Source organism: Panthera onca, chromosome B2 (genome assembly GCF_046562875.1).
Source record: "Panthera onca isolate mPanOnc1 chromosome B2, mPanOnc1 haplotype 2, whole genome shotgun sequence".
Taxonomy (NCBI): Eukaryota; Metazoa; Chordata; class Mammalia; order Carnivora; family Felidae; genus Panthera; species Panthera onca.
Genome location: NC_138343.1, coordinates 33705290 through 33728696, shown reverse-complemented (window position 1 = coordinate 33728696; position 23407 = coordinate 33705290). Strand labels below are relative to the sequence as shown.

Below are 23407 nucleotides of genomic sequence, written 5' to 3'. Positions count from 1 at the left end.
TAAGAGTTACAAGAAAACGTTTGAGGGGATTCACCGAGTTTGTGGGCGAACACAGGGTAGAACCGTGGGAGTTACCGGACCAATGATGGGGTTACTGAGAAGGTTGGGGGGGGTCACCAAGGAGAGGTACGGGGGTCTTGGATCTTGAGTCACTGGATTAGAACTGAGGGAGTCACTGGGTTGGTGGGTCCCCGGGAAGTGCTGGGGAAATTCCTGGGTTGGCAGAGTCAATGAATAAGAACTGAGGTGAGGTTTTAGGGTCAGTGGGTGGGGTGTAGGGTCACAGAGGTGGAGGCGGGAGTGGGGATGGGAGACGGGGTGGGGTTTAGAAGTCTTGGGGGAGGAGTCGCAGGGCGGAAAGAAGGGGCAGGGATGGGAGACGGGACCCGGGGTGGGGGAAGGGTCAGGTCGCCGTCTAGCCGCCCGGACGCTAGGCTAGGGCCGGAGGAAGGTGGGCACGCCGGGCTCGGGACCTTCCCGGGGCCCTGCGCCCGCCCGGCCTCCCACCTGGGCACGGTGGACCCACTCTTCCCGCAGCCACCAACCTGACAGCCCCCGAGGGCGACTCCGCCGACAGACCGCCATGCACCGGGCCCTGCCACCAGCGCCGGCCCCGCAACCCGCCTGCGCCATAGCCCGCCCGCCCGCGCGCAGCTTGCCTCGCGCGATATCCAGGTTCCAGGGCCGCCGCACTTTCCTCTCCTCTCGGCGCGCCTCTACCGGGCCCCGGAACCCGTATAGAAAATACCGGGCACGCTCCACCCCGCACCCCCTGCCGCCGCGGCAGCCGTCCTACTTATCCAGGTTCCCGGGCCCTGGAGCCCAGGCGGCTGGGCTCTGAACCGTGCCCCTCAGATCCCCGCCCCGCCCCCCGGCCGGGTGACGCACAGCCCGCGAGGCCGAGCGCCCGGGGAGGGCGTGATGACGTCACGACGCCCCGGTCAGGGCCTGGGCGCGGCTGGCGAGCCAGGTCGTCGCTATAGCAATGGGGAGCCGCCACCTGTCCCGCAGGGGGACTCGCGCACCTGAGGCTTGTGGCGGGAGCGGGGAGGAGCCCGAGGCCCCGAGGGCTCCGCGCCGTCTCGTCGGCTGCCTGCGAGCTAGAAGGGCGCTTCAGGAGCCAGGGAGGACAAGAGGGTCAGGTTATGAGGGGAGCTGTTCCCGCGGGTTGCGCTGCCTGCACTGAGGCTGCGGACCTTCTCGGGGCTCAGAGCCCCCGGGCTTCCTCCTGCGCCTCACCAACCCCGAAGTGCTTTAGTGTGCGCAGTCCGCAGGCACTGCCTAGGATCTTCGAGCCAGCCCCCTGAAGGAAGCAAATTGCAGGTATTACTAGCTCCTTCATGAAAAGGACGACATTGAGGAGCCGTGAGGGACTTGCCTCTCCAGGGAGGGCGCCCTGACGGTCCTCGTGGGTTCTCTCACTCTCATTCCCCCGTCAGCCCCACCCTCAGGCTTAAAACCAGCTATTCCCCCCTAGTCGGCTTGCTCCGGGGTGAACGAAACCAAGCCCTTTTGCCATTTCCCCCCTCCCACGAGGGAGGGGCTACGATCGGGGAACTTGCAGAAACCCAAGGGAAAATTCAAAGGGAGTGAGCTTTTGGTAAAACATTACAAGGAATTGAGAGGAGTTAGATAAGGGACTGGTAAAGGTTGCTTCTTAGGAGAGGAATTGGGTGCCTGGAGGAATGAAGTGAGAAACTTTTCCCTCTCTGTCCTTTTAGACTTTAACTTGTGTGGCTTTTTTTTTTTTTTTGTATCCTCCCTCCCCTCCCCCCCAAAAAAATTAACTTAAGAAAAAAAATTTTTTTCAAAGGAAGTATTCCGATAAACTAGAAACATTTACAAAGTACTGGGTTTGGGGTCTATGGGCGCTAAAGATGCCATTGAGGGCACTGACAGTTTCTTTCCTCCCCTGTGGAGCTTAACCAGAAAGCTCACTTTTCAATTTTAGGCATCCTTCTTCCCTATCTTATTTGCTTGCTTTGACACAGCCTCTCCAGAGGTGGGACTGGGAGCAGAGTTCTCGGTTTCAGTGGGCACTGAGTGACAATTGATGGTCCATGCTTATAGTTAATAATTTAGCCTTTATATGCCTCTTGGTATAGAAATAAACAGCCTGATCACTGTGATGCCCTTTCTGTTCCTTTCTGGTGGAAGTTGGGCAAGTTATTTTACGTACCTACAGAGAGAATAAATAGCGTGTCCTGTAGCATAAACTCCTGGTTAGAAGTAAAGCGGGGAATAGAACTCAGGTTGTCCTAGTTTGTCCCCCAACTACCTTTTTCCGTAATAAAAAATACATTTGTCTTTTCTCACAATCCATGCAGATCCTAATCTGATTGGCTACTCACCTCTCCTATTATTATACAATGAACAAAAACTCTGGGAAATCAGTGTGTGACTTTGAAGTAATGAGATTCTGATGGTGGGTAATTTCAGATACTCAGAAAACTGGTGAGGAACATATTTTGGAGTGGAGGATTGAAACTCATTTCTAGCAGCTTGCCTTTGAGTCCCACCCTTACACGGTGGGAGCCCCGCATCAGGCTCTTTGCTGTCAGCACGAAGCCCACTTTGGATCCTTTCTCCTCCCTACCCCCACCCCTCCACTGCTCCCATGCTCTCTCTAAAAACAAATACAAAACATTAAAAAAAAAAAGTTGATATCTAAATTTTCCATCCCAAATTTAAGTACCTGTAGGGGATATAATTTCTGACTTGTTATAAATTTTGATGTTTTAAACTAAAACCATTATGTAATTCTTAAGTGTATCCAGTGGACTCCAAATACCCTAAATGTTTGGTGCCTGCCATCATCTATTTAAAAATATATGAACAAGTTCTTTAGCAGAAATTTTATATGGTTCCCTTTCTTCTTGAACTTCTTAAATTTTTTTTTTTCAACGTTTATTTATTTTTGGGACAGAGAGAGACAGAGCATGAACGGGGGAGGGACAGAGAGAGAGGGAGACACAGAATCGGAAACAGGCTCCAGGCTCTGAGCCATCAGCCCAGAGCCTGACACGGGGCTCGAACTCACGGACCGTGAGATCGTGACCTGGCTGAAGTCGGACGCCCAACCGACTGCGCCACCCAGGCGCCCCTTTCTTCTTGAACTTCTAACTCCATTCACTTCCCATTCAGAACTGTATCCTAATTATATTTGTATGTGTTTTTTTTAAGTTTATTTACTTCTTTTGAGAGAGAGCAAGCATGGGGGAGGAGCAGAGAGAGAGGGAGAGAATCCTAAGCAGGCTCTTGCTGTCAGCACAGATGCAGAGAGCCCGATGTGGGGTTTGATCTCACAAATTGTGAGATCATGACCTGAGCTGAAATAAAGAGTCAGATGCTTAACCGACTGAGCTAGCCAGGCACCCCAGTATATTAGTGTTTTAAAGACTTATTGATCACTATCGCACTTCTTTGCAACAAGAATGAGTATAAATTTAAGTTTATTGGCTGTGACCATAGGCTTTAATTGTTAAAAAAAAAAAAAAATGTCTCATTTGAATTGAATTGTCATTACAGCTATTACTGGTACACAATTTATTAAACAACATAAATATATTACATAAATTTATAACTTGTGAAACCTGAAAAGTACAATTTTTATTGAAAATGCATTCCTTGGGGTGCCTGGCTGGCTCAGACAGAAGAGCCTGTGACTCTTGATCTCAGGGTCATGCGTTCGAGCCCCAAATAGGATGTAGAGATTAGTTATATGAATAAATAAATACTTAGAAAAAGATAATGCATCCCTTAATGAGAAATATGGTGTTTCTCAATTCAGGTATTCATGGATGAGTATTATCTAATGGTAGAAGAAGATAAGGTGCTGCTGTTGCTCAGTTCTCTGTTTTTTTATTTTTTTATTTTTATAGACATAAGCATTGGGAAACCTTGTTCATGTAGTAATTGGGAAAGGAAGAGATTTTTTACGGTAATATTCCTTGAGTCTTTGAACTACTTCTAGGGGCGCCTGGGTGGCTCAGTCGGTTGGGCGGCCAACTTCGGCTCAGGTCATGATCTCGCGGTCCATGAGTTCGAGCCCCGCGTCGGGCTCTGTGCTGACAGCTCAGAGCCTGGAGCCTATTTCAGATTCTGTGTCTCCCTCTCTCTGACCCTCCCCTGTTCATGCTCTGTCTCTCTCTGTCTCAAAAATAAATGTTAAAAAAAAAAAAAATTAAAAAACAAAACTACTTCTAAATTACATGCCAATAATCACAAAGTGTTCTATTACCAAATACTATTCTAAAGTACTATCAAAAAGAGTCTTTTAATTTTAGTAAAAGCAAAGAATTGGAAACCACTGAACTTGAAAAAGGTTTTGTTTTCAGTTTCAGTCATGTAAAAATTACTATTAGTTACCTGTTACTTTCTCACTCAGAGGCACCTTGTTAATCTGAGATTGATTTTCACACTCTTTTACTTACCGACACAATTTTGGTAAAATCCTTTTATCTTATTATTAACATGTTTTCAGGATCTTTTTGTTAAGATATTGAAGTGCAGGGGCGCCTGTGTGGCTCATTTGGTTAAGCAACCGACTTCGGCTCAGGTCACGATTTCACAGTTTGTGGGTTCAAGCTCCGTGTCGGGCTATGTGCTGACAGCTCAGAGCCTGGAGCCTGCTTCAGATTCTGTGTCTCCCTCTCTCTCTGTTCCTCCCCTGCTTATTCTCTGTCTCTCTCTGTCTGTCAAAAATAAATAAACGTTGAAAAAAATTAAAATATTGAAGTGCAGATTCACTTCAATATGGAAAATACCTGCCATTTGTGGAATTAGCAAAGCCAGTCTTCTTTCAAACCAGTCAGCCCAATCCGACTGACTTTCTGTTAGGAAAAAGTCTGCCTTTATTCTTCAGTTCAAATAAATACGTTAATATTCACTTTAAAGAATATTATAAAAATCACTGGGAAATAAATTAACAGCTTATAAAATAGATTACTAAAAACCAGTTATGATTAAAATTATATAGAGCTAATATTAACATTACAAAACTGTAAAAACAGGATAGTACTGTTTCTCATTATGTAATTTGGAATAATGCTGTAAAATATGTAGCTAAATCCACTAGTTAATAAGTAAGAAGTAGGACAGAAGGTATGTTATCCCTGTGGCAGAAGTGGGTGTGTGTTCGTGCTGAATTCTGATGTTTGGCTTTGGAGAACAATTAAATAAGAATCATGTTTAAAAATCAGAAATAACTCCAAATAAATTTTTTAGACTTCATGATAAATTTCCTATTATGTATTTAATTAAAAAAAAAAAGTATATTGGCTAGGAAATAATGGTTTGAACGGCTAACAAACAATTTGGTTTTGCTAGTAGGAGGTAGAAAATAGTAAACATTTTATAAGATGAAATAAGAGGATTGGTTGTAATAGAAATGTTTTAATATTATTGATTGAAAAAAGAACCCCTCCCTTCTAATGCCCAGGTTTTTATATCCTCGACCATGCATGGAGATTAAGTGTAGGTGAGGGATATGCCTTTCTTTTGTAAAGTAAGGACTATGCTGAAAGAGCAGGTGGAATGGAGAGTATGCATTAAGTAAGCTGGGCTGGTTCTCAAACAGATTCGTTGGGGGGAGGGGGAGATTTCTAATACAAATTGAGGATCTGGGGGGCACCTCCGTGTCTCAGTCAGTTGAGCATCTGACTTCAGTTCAGGTCATGATCTCACAGCTTGTGGGTTTGAGCCCAGCGTTGGGCTCTGTGCTAACAGTTCAGAGCCTGGAGTGTGCTTTGGATTCTGTGTCTCCCTCTCTCTCTGCCCCTAACCCACTGGCATTCTGTCTCTGTCTCTCTCAAAAATAAATAAACATTAAAACAAAAAAAAGTTGAGGATCTGGAAAGTTATTACCTTAAAATTTTCCTCAGATTGATTTTCTTGCCCAGTACCTCTTGGAAGGTCTTCACATACCCTTGGAAAGCATTCCTTGGAAAGTCTTTATGTGCCCATTTTAAAGATTGCTTGATATAGTCAGACCCATACTCTACTGGCTCTGATTATACATTAATCTGGGACATCATCATAAATGTCATGGGAATAAGGTGGAAGACTTGGTGTTTTTGGAATAAAAGAGGGTTCAGAAAGAATTCAGAGAGGATGGCCCCCAGTTGATGTAGTCATAATGGCCCTGTATTGGTCCTTGGCTTTGCAGTTCTAGAGACATGATTTTATCAGTCCACAAAAGTGATCATGTTTTGTCACACTAAATCAAACTTACAGGAAGTTAATGTATAAAATAGAATGCCAGTGAATTCATTTATACTCTTAGCCACCAGGTAGACTGGATTCTCTCTCCTGTTGGGAAATGTATGTGGAAAGATCAATTGTAATCAGAATCCTAGGAGTACAGATTTTTTTTTTTTTTTTTTTTTTTAAGAGAAAGAGGGCAAGCAGGGGAGAGAGGCAGAGAGAGAATTCCAGGCAGGCTCCATGCTGTCAGCATGGAGCCCATCACGAGGCTCAAACCCACAAACCATGAGATCATGACCTGAGCTGAAATCAAGAGTCAGAAACTTAACCCACTGAGCCACCCAGATGCCCCAAGGAGTACAGATCTTGAGCATGGCTATTGTTATCAAGCTATGATAACCTGATGCATGGCACATAATACGGAGCTCAATAATTGTGAAGTGAATGCACCTATCCTTTACAGGTGCTCATGGGGAAGTTTGGGATTCTAGTAGACCAACCCAACATTTGATTAGGTAGATTTTTCCTTGTTCCTTTTAAATTGCTATATCATATAGCTATTAAATCCAGTAAAATTTTATGTCAGGAGATTATATAATTGTAACCATTAAGTTTTATCTGTCCTCTCTGAGCCTGGAAAATGGTACTGTTTGTTTGTAAGAGATTGGACATTCCTGTGGTCTAGTGGTAATGGTGGTATGGCTGAATGATATTTTAAAATTCTCTCTGGTGGCCAAGAGTGTACTGCATAAAAAGAACAACCTTGGGTGACTCAGTGCTGGCATTTTGCTGGAGGTAAGACATCTTAATTAGGGAGCCCGTGGCCTGGCTAGATTTGGGGAAGTGTACTATAGTGAGAAGAAACAATACCCTAAATATCGTCTACTGCTTTGAAAAATAGAGAGACAAGCCTTTTCAGATTCCAAAATCATTAGGAATAAGATGGATAAATGAAAAAAAACTTTTTTAAGTTTATTTATTTATTTTGAGAGGGAGGATGCATGCATGCAAGTTGGGAAGGGGCAGACAGGAAAAGAGAGGAGGCCAAGCAGGTTCCATACTTAGCATGGAGCCCGACTAGGGGCTCAATCTCACGACTAGGAGATCATGACCTAAGCTAAAATCAAGAGTCAGAAGCTCAACCGACTGAGCCACCTAGGTACCCCATGAAAAAATTTTAAAAGTCCTATCTGGAAGCCAGAAGACACTTTGTTTCCTCAAACCTTTTTCCAGCTCTAGGATAAACTACGGAGACAAAGGAAAAGATGTCAGGCTGAGTTTTATTTAGTATTTTAATAATAATAATAAAAAAAGACAATACAGAATCCAAACATTTCTTTTTACAAGTTCAGATACATTTTTTCCCCAAGTGCAAAATACTCTATGAACTGCATCATTTACTGTTTATTGTTGATTGTGTAGGAGATGCTTACTATATTGGCAGCAGTGGAAGGCAGATATAAATACAACATTTTGAGATTTTTTTTTTTGCATTAAAAAGAAGCCTCCCACATGATAATGATTATTCTCTGAAACTTCAGTTTAACTCACACAGAAGAATAAAGTTTTCAGTTTGTCAAAACTGCTACAATTTGTGTTGTCTAGATAAGCTGATAATAGAACTGGAAGTTCTATTCTCTCTAATCATATGTCTTCTTAAAGGGTTCCTAGTCCAAATAATGGCCCAAGCGCAGGGTGCGCGATCTTTGAGACAGGTCAGATTTAAAGATATCCTTGTGTTGTTTGCTTCCACTTTTCTTTTATTGTGCTTTAGAAAGAAGCCAAGCAGGTTAACATTATTTTCTGCTTATGGTCAGTTATACTCTGTCTCCCTTCCCCTAGTTTGAGCCTGTTATATTGAGGTTAAATAGCGAATACAAAAGTTTGAATGCTCTATAATGTTTTCTGACATTTTGATATACAACCATCTAATCCACTACAGAGTCCCTTCAAACATGAATATGGAGAATACTTCTTACATATAAACAATTTCATTAGGGACAGAGACCATGACTGTATTCCTGAATTTGCAGCAACAAATCTGAGCCTTCATTACCTCAAACTAACTCAATCCTAGGGAAGTCAGAGCAGTGTCTGCCTCTGGGGATTTATAGCCCTGGGGCAGGGCAGCTCAAGTCCAGGCTTTGGTCAGTTCTCTTCTGACTGTGAGAGTTCCCTCACATTTAGGGAATGGACCAGGCCTAATACGGAAAAAGGGAAGCAGAGAAGTGAAAAGGGATTGCTGCATTGCTGAGGATTGAAGTGCCTTTCTGATATGCATCACTTGGTGCTCAGAGCCCTTGCAGAAGTGGCTTCCCACTCCCAGACCCAGAGCAGTGCAGGTTTTGTACTAGGATAAATGAAGCCTCACAGTACTGCAGTCCTGTAACACCCCGTCCTGCAGAGAGGCCTCGGGACTGGTTCATGAAAGTTCCCACTTACACCATCTTCTTCCTTCCCCACACTGGTAAAAACCTCTTTTTCTGTCTGACCTGTAAAGGTCTAGAGAATCCCTGAGTGTTGACTCCTCATTCAGTCCACTTAAGCCCTAGTTTGATGCCCTAGGATTGGCTTCCTCCTAGGTTCAGCAGCAGCTTTGCCTGGATTGTTAACCCCCAAGTGGGACGACCTAAATTAAATGTGGACATTAGCAGGTCATTCCCTGCTCACCAGGATCTGTCTTGACATCAGTTAAGAAGCCTAGTGGTCTATACTTTCCATGCTGTGGAAATCATTTGCAGTTCCCAGAAACCATGGAATAAATTATCGGAGGAAGTAGGTTTATGTGTATATATGGGGTGACAGGAAAGGAGGAGAGCAAGAAGCAAGACCCTGAAGGCATAAATTGGGAACTACTCTGTTTAACTTTTTAAGAGAGATGCAAAATGGTAGGGAGAGAATCAGAAAATTATCCTGGCTTCTGGTGGAGAATTAAGATGGTCAGAGCTGATTAAAGCAGTTTTCACGGCATTTCCTGGGAAGTGTGGATACTTCTATTAAATGACCATTTTCTTGCTTGGAAGTAGGTATTTTGTATCTTTTGCAGAGCACTCTTTGACTCAGAGAGACAAAGGAAGCCAGATATTCCACTCCTAAGAGCCATGGCATTGGCTAATGGATATCAGGGGAACTATCTGGGACATTGGCTACCTACTGCCTAAGGCTGTCTTTCGCTGGTGAATGCTACTGATTAGGTAGTGAGGGGATGGTATAGACTTCTTTATTTAGTGTTGCCTCTCCTGGGAGGAGCAGTAGCCTGGACGGTCAATTACAAATGAACCCTAGGAGTTAATTGGTAGCCTTTGATTGAATAGGACTACTTTGATTGAATAGCTTTGGGGGAACTAAAAGGAGCAAATGGGAAATAATTTTATACGCAGCAGCAGAATGAGGGGAGAATGTGTGCACGATGTGGGCTTGGGCATGGACTTGATTCTTCCTTTTGAAAAGCAGTAATGGAGGAAGCTAGGCTTGAAGTCAACGCCGAGAGGGAATGGCAAACAGGTAAGGTAGGCAGAGTGGCTAAGGTCAGGCAAACTTCATGCCTGGGTAACTGTCCGATTCTTGGTTCCCATAGCCATAGCTTGTCTCTGGCCTCAGGGGCCTGAGTCAGCCCATCCCCAGGGGGGTTGTCCTGTGCACACCAGGGGAAAACAGGATGAAGGCAGGGAAAAGATGGAGGCTTTCCCTACTTGGGAGTAGAGAATCACTGACCAATTCATCGGCCTCTACAATCATGAGGTCCATGCTGAATCCATAGAGAGGCATAGAGATGGCAGGATTGGTTTAGCAAACATAGGTCCCACTCCTTCCTGCTCCATCAAGTCCCCAGAATTACTCTCCTACACATCAGGTGCCTCTGAGCTACAGTTCTGAGTTCCCCCAGCTGAGGGCTCGAGAGGTCTGGATGGCCACTGGTGGGGGAGCAGAGACAGATTAGATGTTCCAGCACTCAAGGTGTTCATGAGATTCAAAACTTTTTTCTTCCACTTCAGACATACACTCTTCTCTCTTGGGCAGCTATAAATAGGGTTGTTCTAATAGAGGAAAAAGAAACAAAAACAAAAAACAAAACCAGAAAACAAAAACCCCTCCCTCTAGACAACATAGGAAGACTCAAAATGATTGCACTTATTAGATGTGGACAGGGTGGGCAGAAGGCTCGCCAAGTGTGCACACATTCCTCTTGCTGCCCACAGCCTGGGGCCAGAGGTAGGTGGCTCTGGGCTGGCTGCAGAGCAGGGTCCTCTTTGGTGGAGCCCACAAGCCATCTGGGGCTACAGGGAAAGATAACTCTGGGGCAAGGCCCAGGCTGGCTTCTGGTCACAGCCATGTTTCTTTAAGGACAACACTTAGCAAGGGGAGTAGGGCTCCCCCAGGGAGCACTTAGGTAGGGGTGAGGAGATGGCTGGGCCAGGAAGATAAGTAAGAAAAGGGATTAGTGTTTGAGGCTGGCTTCCCAGTTGTTCTGTAGTCTAGTTCTTTAGATGATACATTTTCTTCTTCTTTTTTTTTTTTCTTCATTTTTTGGTGATGCTTTAAAACCTGGTTTCTTTCCTGCAGAGAGCTATAGTCTTTCTCTTGGGGAGTGACAGCGGCACATTCAACATGGTAATGCCTGCTGCTTTTCCTCAGTCAGCTGGTGTCTACTAGCCCAGTGGTCTGGGCCTTTTGTAAGCCCTCATGGATTGGACACCAGGCAGACATGTGGGGGAAGAAGGAGAGGAGCTGTATAGACAAGAAAGCCAGCTGTGTGGGCAGTCCAGCGCTCAGACCATGTGCCCCAGAGGACCGTGCTGGCAATAAGCCTACAAGTCAAAGGCTTCTTTGGCAGAACCCTGGGCGGGGGGCACAGCCAGGGGACATTTTGGCTCCTGACTAGCAAGGCACAACCCTATAATGGCAGAAGCTCTTCTTCCCCCTCCTCATTTCCTACTAGACCCACTTCCTTCAAGGGTTTCTATCACCCTTACAGGCTGATGGGGCCAGGGATGTGAGCTGGTAAAATGGGCAGTGTGGCTGGGAAGGGGACACTGTTCTTTCACCCCTCAGGGGGAATAGAGCCAGCACTTAATGGCTTTTCCAGGGGGCATATAGGAAAAGGGAACACAGTGAAGAGAGAGAGAGGGAGAAAAAGAGAAGCAGAGAGAGACAGGAAAAGGAAGCTAGAGATACAGAAAGGGAGACTGCTTGGTCTATAGTGATTTTTTTTTTTCTCCAAAAAGAAAGAGAAGAGAGAATTCCTCATCTGAGGGTAGGGGCTGCTGGCTCGGAGGGCTAAGGAGTCTGGGGGCTTTAAAACCTGGGTCTTGGGCCTATGGGCACTATTTGTAGGGCCTCAGGAAGCTGGAAACTTTGGAGCGGAGTAGCTTGATGAAGGATTTTGGCAGCATCTCCTTGTGTTTCTCTGTATACTTGAAGTAGTTCTGGGGGTGGGCCAGCACCTCGAAGAAGGCCTTGATGAGCTTCTTGTCCTGCAGAGGATGGCAGGTGGTAATGTCAGCCTCAGCATTGGGGGTGGGAAAGAGGAACACCAGCCTCGACTCAGAAGCAGCCCCTCTTGATGCTAAATAGGCATGCCCAGAAATGAACTCTGGATTTTCATCCCCACCATCTGTTCCTCCTGTAGAATCCTATAACCTAGTCATTGGCAACTCCACCCTTCTATTGCTCAGGTCCCAGTCCTTGGAGTCATCCTGAACTCCTCTCTCTTGCCCACAATCACAGCAAATCCTATTTATTCCACCTTCAAAATATATCTGGGGTCTGACCATTTCTCACAGTCTCCATAGCTACCACCCTGTCCAAGCCATGTTCTCTCTCACTCGGACTACTGCAGCAGCCTCCTAACCAGTCTCCATGCTTCTACCTACCCTTGTTCTTCTACAGACTGTTCTCCCCTACAGCAGCCAGAGTGACTTTTTGGTTTTTAATTAGATCATATCCTCTTTCTGTTCAAAACACTTCTCTGGTTTCTGTTTTCGCTCAGTAAAGCCAAGTCCCTTGCATGGTCCATAGGCTGAACATGATCTGTACCCCACTCTTTGTCCCCCATGCTGCTTTGACTCTCGTACTCTGCTGAGCTACACTGGCCTTCTCAAGGTTCTTGAGCATGCCACACTGCTCCCATGCTCCTTTCCTGATCTTCTAATGCGTAGCCCTTTACCTTATTCAGGTCTTTTCTCAGAGGCCTTTCCTGACCATTCTGTCTGAAACAGCAACACGATGTGTGGAGAGCCTCCTAGGTGCCAGGCACCGTGCACCGAGACTCAGATCTTCTGGCTTCTAGGCTAGTATTCTGATTTTTAAAATAAGAAGTGGGGCTTCTAGCCTCTCATCCCAACTTCAATCAAAACAACTCCACTACTTTATGTATTGGAGTTCCACAGCACAAGTGAAATAAGGGTTCAGATGCTTTAAAAAATGTTTGAAAAGCATTGCTGAAATTTTTTTCTTTGTAGCCTGCAAGTCCTAAGCAATTTTTGTCATTGTGTCTCTTATTTTGAGGATAGTATAAAAATGATCTTATTAATCATAAAGATAAAACTTTTCCTTGCATTGATCATTTATGAAGGGTAATACTGTGGCTAGGACTGTAGTGTCCTAAGTACGATTTTCTTAAACTGGGATCCACAGACCAGGTGTTTAGTTCATTCTTCAGTGTTGGTAACATTTCTTTTCCTTTAAGACAGATCGTATTGAATGGACTCTGAGAAACACTATGCTAGATCTGCTCCTTTTCTGTGGGAACTGAGGAGAGAGGAAGGGAAGGAAGGTACTTAAGCAGAAGCATCTTTCTATACCTCATTTTCCCTGTATTTCTTGGTGAAAGAAGTAGGGGACATTTCACTCCTCATCTTCCCTTTCTCTTCCCCTACAGTGTAAGATAGTACAGTCAGATGGGCTTGAACTCATTGGGCAAACTCAACTCTCTGTGCCTCAGTTTTCTTATCTGTAAAGTGGGAATGATGAAAGTACCTATTTCATAGAGCTGTTGTATATATCAAATGAGAATATTCATGTAAGCACTTAGCATACTGCCTGCACATTGTTTATATGTTCATTAAATGCTGGCTGTTCTTCTTGTGCATATTCACTTGCCTTTAAAATCTCCTGGTGGTTTTCAGATGCATAGAGCCGGCCATCTCGAACAATGTCTTCTACTAGCTGCTCGTAGTCCTCTGCACAATCAACCAAGAGGAGGGGTTTAGGGGTAGAAATAATTCCTGCTCCCCCTGCTCCCTCCCAAGACTCATGAGCCTCCCCTTTCTCACCCACCTCCCTGGCATTCGTGCCCTTACTCACCATCATAGGTGACGTAGGGGATCTGGAAGCCACGAGCACTGTTGGCCTCGCTCGTCTTGAAGTTGATCCAGAGCTTCCTGGAGCGGGCCGTGAAAGCAATGGGGCGCTCATAGGTCTGGCAGGTCTCATAGGTGGTAATGGAGGATGGGGAGGCTGGGAAGGCAAGCAGCAGGTCAGGGAAACAGCAGAGCAGGCTACCCAAGCCCTCCTGGAGGAGGGCTGAGTGGGGGAAGGAGTCATGCTGACAGAGACTCTCCCCCATACATGTACTTCCCCCACTCCCCAACGTACACATGTCCTCTCCCACTGCCCTCCACTTGTTCCACAACTCCTCTTTGACATCCAGGCACTCACAGAATGTAAGAAATTTGACATTTAAATAAATGGAATGGCAAAAATGCTAGAACAGGAAAGTGAGACATGTAACACTTTTGGAGTTCTAGTCCCAATGCTGGCATTCTTAACTCTGCTCTCCACCAATCACAGAGCACATTCATTGCTGTTTTCCTTTGTTAGCCTCTCCACTTCCAAGGCCTCCCTTCTCACTGCCCTAGTTCTTCCTGTACCAGTTTTTTCTCTCTCTGTCCCTCCCTCCCAACCAGATTTGAACTGCCCTTCCCTGGCCCAGCCCTGCAGCCACCCACAGTTCTTTCTCATGACGAGGACGTCCCCACACTCATCCTCAGATGGCAGGAAGATCTCGGGTACCACGATAAGGATCTTGCGCTTGGGTGGGGGGTTGATGTTCCAGACGCACTCCACGCCAGCTGGGTAGTTGCCTGGGTAGTTGGGGGACTCGATATAGCCAGTGAACTCACCCAGCTCCCCACCGCACTGGCGATCTGTAACCAAGCCCAGGTGGACAGAGCAAGAAAGAGAAGGGAAGTCAGTGGGGGAATGGGTTAGGGATGTTGAAGCATTTTGAAGTGGAAACCAGACACTGTAGGCAACTGCCTTCTGTTTCATCATCTTCAAGTTCTGGGTCCACCTTCCTTCCTGCCCTTTTAGTACCTTCTCACCTCACTTCACCTCTCTCTGTCTCCCCATCACCTATCTCCAGGGAGAGGGTGCCATGAGGCCCAGCCCAGCAAGTGGTCTTAAGATTGAGTGGGATGGGAGAGATGGAGGGTGGGACTTTCCTGCCCATCCACTCCCTAGCCTTGCTCCCTGTTGGTTTACTTGCCCCACCCCCCACCTCTTCCCATGCCCACTGTTCCCAGACCTCTCTGCCCCTTTTTCCACAGCTTGGCCTGCCACGTACTCTTGCACTGGGCCACACTGGTGGAGCCATCAAAGTCAGTGCTTGTATTTCCTGGACAGCGGGTGCAGAAGTTCTGACGGAAGTCAGGCTGATAGGAGCCCATAGCACAGCGGATACAGCGATGGATGGTGGTGTTGTAGTAGTGACCAGGGGAGCACTGGACTGCAGGCAAGGGGGAAAGGTAGGCGTTAAGATGGTAGGCAAGTGGGAGTTCTGGGGCACAGGATGAGCAGGACACAGGAGACTGAAGACACCAAAGTTCCTTCCGAGTCCCAACCTTTCTTTGTCATGCCAGAATTGAAGCCTAGGGAAAAACAAACTTACAGAGTGGTTGGCTACCATGCCAATCCTTTTCTTTCAGGCACTGACTGTAGTGCCAAACTTCTAGAAACTCATTGGTAGTATTGAGGGGAATGTGCCACCAGTTCTCCGAAGCAGAGGGGTAAGTGACACTGTTATTTATTCCCTAATTCCTAGACTTGGGACTGGTGGAGGGTCAGGATGTGTCCTATGAGCAGGATGGTCTGGTTGGTCAGGCAGCTGGGCCTTTCCTAGTTTGGGGAAGATGGTGTGCCAGCATACTCAGGTCTACTCTGAGGACTTGGGAGAGTTTTTTTTGTAAGTAGTTAAAGTTGGGGAGTCCCCCAGTGTGTAGCCCATTCACCTTTGGTGTCACAGTCTTGGAAGGAGATGGCTCCCTCATGCTTGGTGGTGAGGCCCCCACCACAAGGGAAGCACAAGGTCCGTCCTGCTTCAGGTTGGTACGTGCCGCGTGGACATGGCTGGCAGGGCTTGAACCCATCAACGGAGTATTGGCCAGGAGAGCACTGACCTGCAATGAATCAAGGGCCCAACTCTGATGGGGATGGTCCTGGTCATCCCCACCGGGTCACCCAGTCTCAGGGGACAGAGACACACAAACAGGATGTTGACTAGGAGAGCGGTCTGGAGCCTGGGCCTGCCCTTGGGAAATCCCATGCCCATGGGCGTCCCAGTGCCCACCCTACCCCACTCTATATTGTTTGTTCCCCTGGCACCTGCACACGTGGTGACGTTGGTGGCTCCGAGAGGCCCGTGGGCATCACTCCCAGGGCAAAGGTCGCAGGAGAGCTGCCCTTCTCTCTCCTGGAAGGTGCCCGCTGGGCATGGCACACACTGCTCCGTCTGGCCGTGGTAATACGTTCCCTGCGGGCAGCTGACTGAGGGAGAGTCGGCCGTGCTAGCCACCCCGCCCCCCTATTTCCCGCCACCCAGGCCTGGGATTCCCCTTCCCGCTTCCCCAGATTCAAGGAGAATCTCTTTGTTTGGGAATAGACAGAATCCTGCTTGGGAAGATCAGGGGCCAATGCCATGTAAAGGAGGGTTGACGGCCCCTCTGGACATGATATCCCTCTAGATTTCAACCTGGGACCAGGGAGAGGATGATGACAGGCAGGAGGGTCTTGGCTGCCTCACAATTTGAGGTACAACTTAGGCCGTAAAGTGTCCTGCTCTCTGAGTCAGGCCCAAGTTGGGCCTTCCCCGTTCCCCTGCTCCCCCGCTCCCCAGCAAGCTCCCTTACCACACTTAGCCCCAGCACGGTGCTGCCCAGGCCTACAGGCCTCTGCTGGCTCAGCTCGCTCCCCAGCTCCTGGGCCCGGCTTGTGGGCCAGTTCATAATCAAGGCCTGCCAGGCGCAGCAGGAAGCGGTCCTGGTTGATGGACTTTCTGAGCATCTTCAGGGACCCTTTCAGGCGCCGTTCCATTCGCTGTCGGAGGCAAGGCAGTCCACAGCCAGCTGGTGGTAGATGATGGTATGAGTCAGGGAAGGAAGAGAAAGTGGCTGTGAGCAGGAGGGCAGGGAGCAAAGCTAGGAGCTAGGAGGGATGTGGTAAGAGAGACTGGCTCCTGGGCTTGGTGTTAGGCATGGTCTGCCCTTAGTACAAGCTCTGCCCCTTCCCTTTGCGGCTGAGACTTGTGGTTTCCCCACCTCTGACCCCTTGCTTTCCACCCTCCTCCCTGCAGTGCCCCCAGTCCCACCTGTGGTTTCTTCGGCTCTGACCTCTGCCTCCAGTTCCAGGGTGAGTCGAGTGACTTCCTTGCCTGGAGGGGTCCGGGCCCGCCGGCCCTTGCCCTTCCGAGAGGAGTCACACTTGAGGTGGATAAAGGTGATCTGGCAGTCAGAGCAGGGGGCACCACCTGGGGGAGAGGCCTTGTCAACCCCAGGGGCACCCCCTGGGGACAGAGAAGGCTCTCACTCCCAGCTCTCACTTTCCCACCCTAGCCCAAGCAGACCTCACCAGATCTCCGCAACTGTCTCAGTTCACTTTTAAGGTAGGATACCTATTATTTGGTGGAGGGATATCCTGGGACTTCTTCCTTGGGCCCTATGCCTACAAGTGCTTCTTCCCTCTGCTCTGTCCAGAGTTCAGGATGCCAGTGGGTTTTTAGAGATCTCACTAAGCAGAGGAGCTGAGGGGTGGGGGAGGGGTGTGGTGGCCAGACAACCCATTGGAGGGGGGTCCCCAGTCCAGACCTGGTCCCGGGATTCTGCTGGCCTCCTCCGTTTTGCCTTTGTTTCTCAGGTGTAAATGGCATTTGGCGTCCTTGATCTTGAAGGAGGCCCGCTGTTTAACTGACAGCACTGCAGCCTCTAGAGGGATGGCAGAAGCTCAGCACAGCCTGGGGGCGCCGAGGGGGGTGGGTACTGCTGTGGAGGGTATTGAGAAGCTGGGCAATAAGCCACGGGCTTGGCTGGAGAAGGATTATGAGAGCCAGGGGACTCAGATGTTAGGGGCAGAGGGAGCAAGGCAAAAGGGCTGGAGAATGACAGAGCGAGGAAGGGGATCCAGGAAAAAGTAAAACCAGGAGAATTAATGAGGAGAAATCGGGGTTAATAAGCAAGAGAATAAGGTGGGAACAAGGCCTCTGGGCTGGTGCTCACCATGGCAGTGGTTGGAGTTTGTGCTGTTCCCGGTGTGGCCAGCTCGGGCTGGAGTGGCCCTGGGGCTGGGGGTGCCACAGCTCACCGTGAAGCCATTCTCAGACTCTGAGAGAAGGGGGCTGTCACAGCTCTGAGCTGCCCGCCCCCAACGCCTACTGGTTGGAGTAATGCAAGGGAAGCAGGAGAGCTACCTGAACAGCCAGCCTTTCCTCCCCGCCAGCCCTACAGCAACCACCTCTATGTACCTGGCAAAAACCGGGCCCGGGAGGGGCAGGTCAGGGCACAGGTGTCCTTCTTGCCAGACCGGTTGCAGCTGAGCATGGCTTTCGAGGCACCAGGACTGCTCTGACATTTGACCGGCTCTAGGAAGGGGAGAGAGACCTGAGGAGGAGAGGGCCTTCCTCTCCCACCCTCTACACTTGGCTGATTTGGGAAGAGCATTAGCTACATGCAGAACTGTAACTGTAAACAGAGACTGATGAAGGGATTCGTCACCAGAAACTTCACGTCAGTAACTCAAATGGCTACATTCTACTCCCCTACTACCTTACTCCTTCCTTGGCATGGAACTCCCCACTTTCCAGGACCCCAATTCCCACCCCCCAAAAATGTAGTGCCAGCTCTGGCCAGCAGAGGGTGCCGCCCACCTGTGCAATCTTTGCCATTCCAGTGCAGCCGGCCCTGGCCTGCGGGGCAGGTACACTGGTAGCTGCCTGGAGTGTTGATGCAGCCAAAGCGGCAGCCTCCCCGGTTGATGCTGCACTCATCCACATCTGGGGGAAGGAGAAGGGAGACACCAACAATGGTGGGGGAGTAGGAGCCAGGGAGTGGGCAGTGAGTGAGGACCTTTGGTGAGAGTTCCAGGCACTCCAAGATGACTACTGGCTTGAGAAAAGCTCAAGCCTAGGATCTCCTTCCTTTATCTCTGTCCCCAAAGAACGATTGAGAAGCGGCCAAGCTGACAAGCTTTGTAAAGCCTGCCATTCCTTTCTGCCACTGGGGCTGTATTTGAGAGTTCAGGATGGGAGTGGGAGTCAAGAAGCAGCGTTGGGATGGGAGATAGAAATTTTGGAGGTAGGATGCTGTTCCCTGATCTCCTAGTCTCCCGGTTGTCTTAATTTCTCCCATTTATCATGATGGATGCAGACATGGCACATGCACCTGGGGATTGCCCAGAGCCAACGAGCCAAATCAGGAACTCATTCAACTGAAGGGTGTGGAGGTGAGAGGGGACAGGTGGCTGAGGGTCTAAACTTGCTGGCTTACCCCCACAGTGGGTGACACCATATAGCAGGTAGCCATGATGGCAGAGGCACTGGAAACTTCCTGGTGTGTTGACACATATGTGGTCACAGGTTCGATCAAAGGAACACTCGTCTATATCTGGAAGAATAAGGATTCAAGCCACTGAATCTGTCTTGGGGCATTTGACCCTGCAGCCCCTTGCTCAGGTGAAGGACCCAAATGAGGGGCCTTGGCCCTCCCTCATGGCCCAGCCCTAAGATCATTGATTTAGCAATGCCTACCCATCCCCTGTGCCCCCTCCACTTGTAGTCTTTGGAGTCAGGAACTGTGAGATCTGGTACCTGTGGATCAGGGTCACCACATGTGGTTAGGCAGGTTGGATCCTGCCAAGGATTTGAAGTGGGGTGAAATCCATCCCTCCTTGCCAAAAGCAAGGTAGAGTTGGTCATCAAGAGGAAGGGGTACATTTGCTAATTTGCAGCATGACACTGCCCATGGAGGCTCTCCACAGTGTCTACTGACTTCCTCAGACTCTGGCCCTCTGGCCTCCTTGAAGCTCTCCTAGCTCCAGAACCTCTCCTAAGGCTTTCCCCTTGGCCCAAGTCTGCTCACCCTGGCAGTTCCGCTCATTGATGAGAAGCTTATAGCCCTTCTTGCAGCTGCATTCAAAGCTGCCCACTGTGTTGCGGCAAATGTGGTCACAGCCCCCATTGTTCAAGCGGCACTCATCTATGTCTGGGAAGGCAGGACAAAGTAGAGAGAACCAAAGGTGATACCACAGGCTGGGGACAGATAAGGAGACAACATCCCTCCCTCCCTCACAGAGACTGAGAAAATCAAGCAGAGCTCTGGACCTGCCCTTCTGACTCCTCTCTCACTCTCTGGTCTGTTTCTTCCCTGCTCATGGAATCTGTGGCCATTAGGACCAGTTTCTTTCCTGGAAGTGAGCCCTCCCAGAAGGGGACAGATAGGAAGCAGAGTCAGGCCTTCAAGGACTGCCTGGAGTAGGAAGCAGGATGGCATTTGAACTACAGGGCTAGTTTCTGCCCCTCACTCTGGATGGCACTTCCACAAAAGGCTGGTGGATAAGGCTTATATCTTCCCTGTCCCTGACCCCTGCCTAGCATAAGAGCCCCGGGCAGTGGGCAACAGGGCAATGGTGGGGGGGGGGGGCACAGAGAGGTGGAGATTCAAAAGGGAGCCCCTCAGAGAGGAGGAGCTAGGAGAGAGCCGGCAGGAGGACCTCCAGGAGAGCCAGTGAGGCTGGGTAGCTGATGGGGGAGGGGCAGGGGCCAGGCAGGGGGCTGGACTGGGAGGTCTGGAGAGGCTCAGGCCTGAGGCGGCTTTCAGCACTAGGAAGGGAAGGGGGGGGGGGGGCGGGCAGTGAGCAGCTTCCTTCCTGAGGTCAAGTTCCCCAAGCTGGTGGCAGACAGGACCCAGGCTATTCACCCTTACTTGGGGGAGGGGGCAGAGAGGGCAGTCTTCCACTTCACTCTTAGCATACCTGTCAACAGTCCTTCCCAGCAGGAAACCTCTCAACTCTGGCTGTCTGACCTGCTGCCCCAGCCCTCCCCGTCTCCCCATCCTTTCTGCCAGCTGTTGGGCCAAAAGACACAAAGAAGGAGCTCAGTCCTCTTTCCAGTCCTCCTTGTGACCAGGGGACACAGACCTGATGAATCATTATTTTCAGTATGGCTACTCTTCCTTTTTCCTCCCCCACTCCACCTTTCTCCCAGACCTGGCTAATTAAAAGGAGGGGAAATAGGATGGACAACATGGGAAATTATACCATAATAATAACTATCATTTGTCAGGTACTGTTCTAAGTACTTAATATATAATCTTTATATAACTGATCTAATCCTTACAACAAGTGCCATTATTATAGTGGAACTGAGGCACAAAGACACTAAGTAACTTGCCCAGGATTGCAGAGCTGGGATCTGAACCCCGGTAACCAGTCTCTAGCCTCAGTGCTTCCACTGCTACCCTATTCTCCCTCTGACCAGTATAGCCTTCCCAGTGGGAAGGTCTGGGGGAATGTGGGTTATGAAGGTTATGGAACACATCTGTGACCTTGTACACACATAGCCAGGGCTCAAATATCCTTCTAGACCCAGGGACAAATGAGAATAACATGTTCATTAACCAAGAGGGCTAGGGACCCAGAGCAGGATAGAAATGAGAGTAAGGAAAACAAGGTAGGGTGTGGGCAGCGGGCACTAAGGGACTGGCTGGACTTTTGTGCCCCTTGAACTGAACTGGGAAAGGTGGACAAGAGACAAGCCTTAGCCATGCTCCTAGTTCTTTCTAATCAGGATAGCCTCCAGGGGGTTGAGGTCCTATAATAGGTACTAGATCTCTGATCCCAGCCTCAGCCCCCTCACCCCTATGCTCTGGTCCTCTGAGAGCCCTTACCTTTGCACGTCTTCCTGTCTGGCTGCAGCATGAAGCCCACAGGGCAGCTGCAGTGGACACCCGTCGCTGCATCGTGGCACTTACTGTCACAGCCCCCATTGTTGACAGCACAGGTCTCTGTTTAGGAGGGAGGTGGGGGATGGTAATGGGGTTATTGGCTTGGAGGAGTCCCAAACTTAAGGGTAGTAGAGAGTGCAGAGGCCTGAGGGAAGGCCTGAGCTGCCTCCCTGTGCTTTAGAAGCAGCACTCAGTGAAGGCTCCCAGCCCCCTTCCTCCCATGGCTCCCAGCCCCCAGCCCCTCACAAGTGCAGCCAAGCAGTCCACTTCCCTGCCCCCTACTTGATTGAAACAAGGTGGACAGCAGTGAGGCAGGTACAAGCCAGAGCTGTCAGGCAGGAATGTGCTGAGGGGGTGGAGGAGGTGGAGAGGGGAGGGTGCAGGGAGGGATGGGAGCTAAGTAAGGGTGGTTCTCAGCCGCCAGGGAACAAGAAGGGACAGATAAAAGTTTCCTCCTCTTTCCAGTGACTGTCTCTGTGGTGGTTGGGGGGGGGGGGGTCACAGTGGGGCAATCTTGGGAAGAGTGAACCTAGTGATTCTGGAGATAGCTGAGGGATTGCCCAGCTGTCTTAAAAAAAGATCCCAGTTCCAGGCCTGACTGCTCATCCTCAGAGGAGAGGCACATATTTGGTCATATCCCAGCCCCTCCCCAGCTACCTCCCAACTCCTCCCAAACCTTCCTTTTAGTTCCAGATGGAGATAAGCTGGATGTTCTGTTGTTGTTTTTCTTTCCTAATGGGGAGAGATTGTCTAGGTAGGGGAGGGGGCCAAAAGAGAAGAAGAATTCGGAGGAGGAGGCAGGGTGTAAGAAAGTAGGTGAAAGAGTTAGAGAACCTCAGAGCTAGGTCTCTTCTATTGCCCCCTCTTGACTGGTAAGACTCCTTTGCTGAGGGGTCAGAATAGAGGGAGTATGGATAGGTCACTCTCCCTATTTTCTGCATTCTGCAGGACATAAACAAGTTTAAACTGCAGCTCAGGAGAATGAGTTGAGCCCAGGGAAAAACCATCAGTTCAAATAGTGCAAGACCCCTCCCCCTTCAGGGACTCTGGAGGAGGTGTGGGCCATCCTCTGGGGGCCCTAGAATTCTCCCATTGGAAAGACAGAATCCCAAACCCTCTCCTGGGGAAGAAAGGAGAGTGGTTCTCCAAATCTGGGGAACTGAATGAGAAAAGCACCAGAGAACTATCATCTTCTTAAATCTTTGACTCCTAAAACTCAGGTCCAACACTTGTCACCAAGGAGACCACCAAAGCAAGGGTTCCAGAAGAAGCCCAACCCTGCCTATGGGTCCCTGGTCATGCCCCAGTTATTCAAATGCCCAGGTCTGGGAGCAGCCACAGTGGGATCTCTTGTGTGCCACTTACACCTTAGTCTCCTGAAGTTCCCCAAGACCATGGGAGAAACCTGGGAGGGGATGTTGAGTTCAGGCTCCAAGCCTAGCCATTCCCCCCAAGAGTGCTCTTAGTAGAAGGAGAGGTGCCCTCAAGCCCTGGAGCAGGGAGAGGGGAACAGATCCTGTGCTAAGACTAGGTAGGTTCTGAGGGATCCAAGGTGAGGAGCAGCAGAGCTGGCACAACACACATCTCGGGTCAGACGAGGAAGCTGGGTACAGCTGCCCTCCCCTGCAGGGCAGCATTAGCCAGGGCAGGGTTGAGGCGGCAGGATGGCACAGCCTCAACCCTTTGCTCTTCAGGTCGCAGTATGAAACCACAGTTTAATCTGTGCTGACTCTGTGCCAGGCACTTACTAGATGCTCTGCACACACTGTCTCAATCATCTCAGCAACCCCAAAGGAGAAAACTCTTATTCTCCCTGTCTACAGAAGAGTAAACTAAGGATCAGAGAAGAAAGTAGCTTGCTTGAGGTCATATGGTTAGAAAGTGGCAGAGGCAGGATTCAAACTCAGGTCAGTCTGAATTCAGATGTCATGCTTGTACCCATTATGGTGGGACAGAATGGCGAGTGATGCTGGGGCTGTGAGCTGGTGTGGGGG

At 49.1% G+C, this 23407-nt stretch overlaps 2 protein-coding genes and 1 long non-coding RNA gene across 18 annotated transcripts in view; 1 reads left to right on the top strand and 2 right to left on the bottom strand.

Annotated features, from left to right (window-relative positions):
• The window catches only part of ZNF76 (zinc finger protein 76), a 32954-nt gene extending 32077 nt beyond the window's left edge, over positions 1–877 (bottom strand). For 6 of the 8 annotated variants that reach the window (XM_060615276.3, XM_060615279.3, XM_060615281.3 and 3 more), the window contains exon 1: positions 546–660. The gene's annotated coding sequence lies outside the window, so the exon portion shown is untranslated. Of the gene's footprint in view, positions 1–545 lie in introns of all 8 variants that reach the window. The other 2 variants (XM_060615278.3, XM_060615277.3) reach the window with 2 other exon arrangements.
• An 82-nt stretch (positions 878–959) lies between these two features.
• The window catches only part of LOC132666966 (uncharacterized), a 48816-nt gene continuing 26368 nt past the window's right edge, over positions 960–23407 (top strand). The window contains exon 1 of the long non-coding RNA XR_009604921.3: positions 960–1323. This is a non-coding gene — a long non-coding RNA (uncharacterized LOC132666966). The remainder of the gene's footprint in view (positions 1324–23407) is intronic.
• Positions 10696–23407, bottom strand: part of SCUBE3 (signal peptide, CUB domain and EGF like domain containing 3) — a 35513-nt gene continuing 22801 nt past the window's right edge. For 2 of the 9 annotated variants that reach the window (XM_060615266.3, XM_060615268.3), the window contains 16 exons: positions 21357–21473; positions 19551–19673; positions 18960–19076; positions 18341–18466; positions 17939–18055; positions 17694–17798; positions 17286–17402; positions 16790–16948; positions 16332–16547; positions 15808–15969; positions 15435–15602; positions 14732–14932; positions 14154–14351; positions 13510–13662; positions 13306–13385; positions 10696–11678 (listed from right to left, as the gene is read on the bottom strand). In XM_060615266.3, coding sequence (XP_060471249.2) covers positions 11529–11678; positions 13306–13385; positions 13510–13662; positions 14154–14351; positions 14732–14932; positions 15435–15602; positions 15808–15969; positions 16332–16547; positions 16790–16948; positions 17286–17402; positions 17694–17798; positions 17939–18055; positions 18341–18466; positions 18960–19076; positions 19551–19673; positions 21357–21473 — 2309 coding nt within the window. In that variant the 3' untranslated portion in view covers positions 10696–11528. Of the gene's footprint in view, positions 11679–13305; positions 13386–13509; positions 13663–14153; positions 14352–14731; positions 14933–15434; positions 15603–15807; positions 15970–16331; positions 16548–16789; positions 16949–17285; positions 17403–17693; positions 17799–17938; positions 18056–18340; positions 18467–18959; positions 19077–19550; positions 19674–21356; positions 21474–23407 lie in introns of those variants that run through there. The other 7 variants (XM_060615267.3, XM_060615269.3, XM_060615271.3 and 4 more) reach the window with 6 other exon arrangements.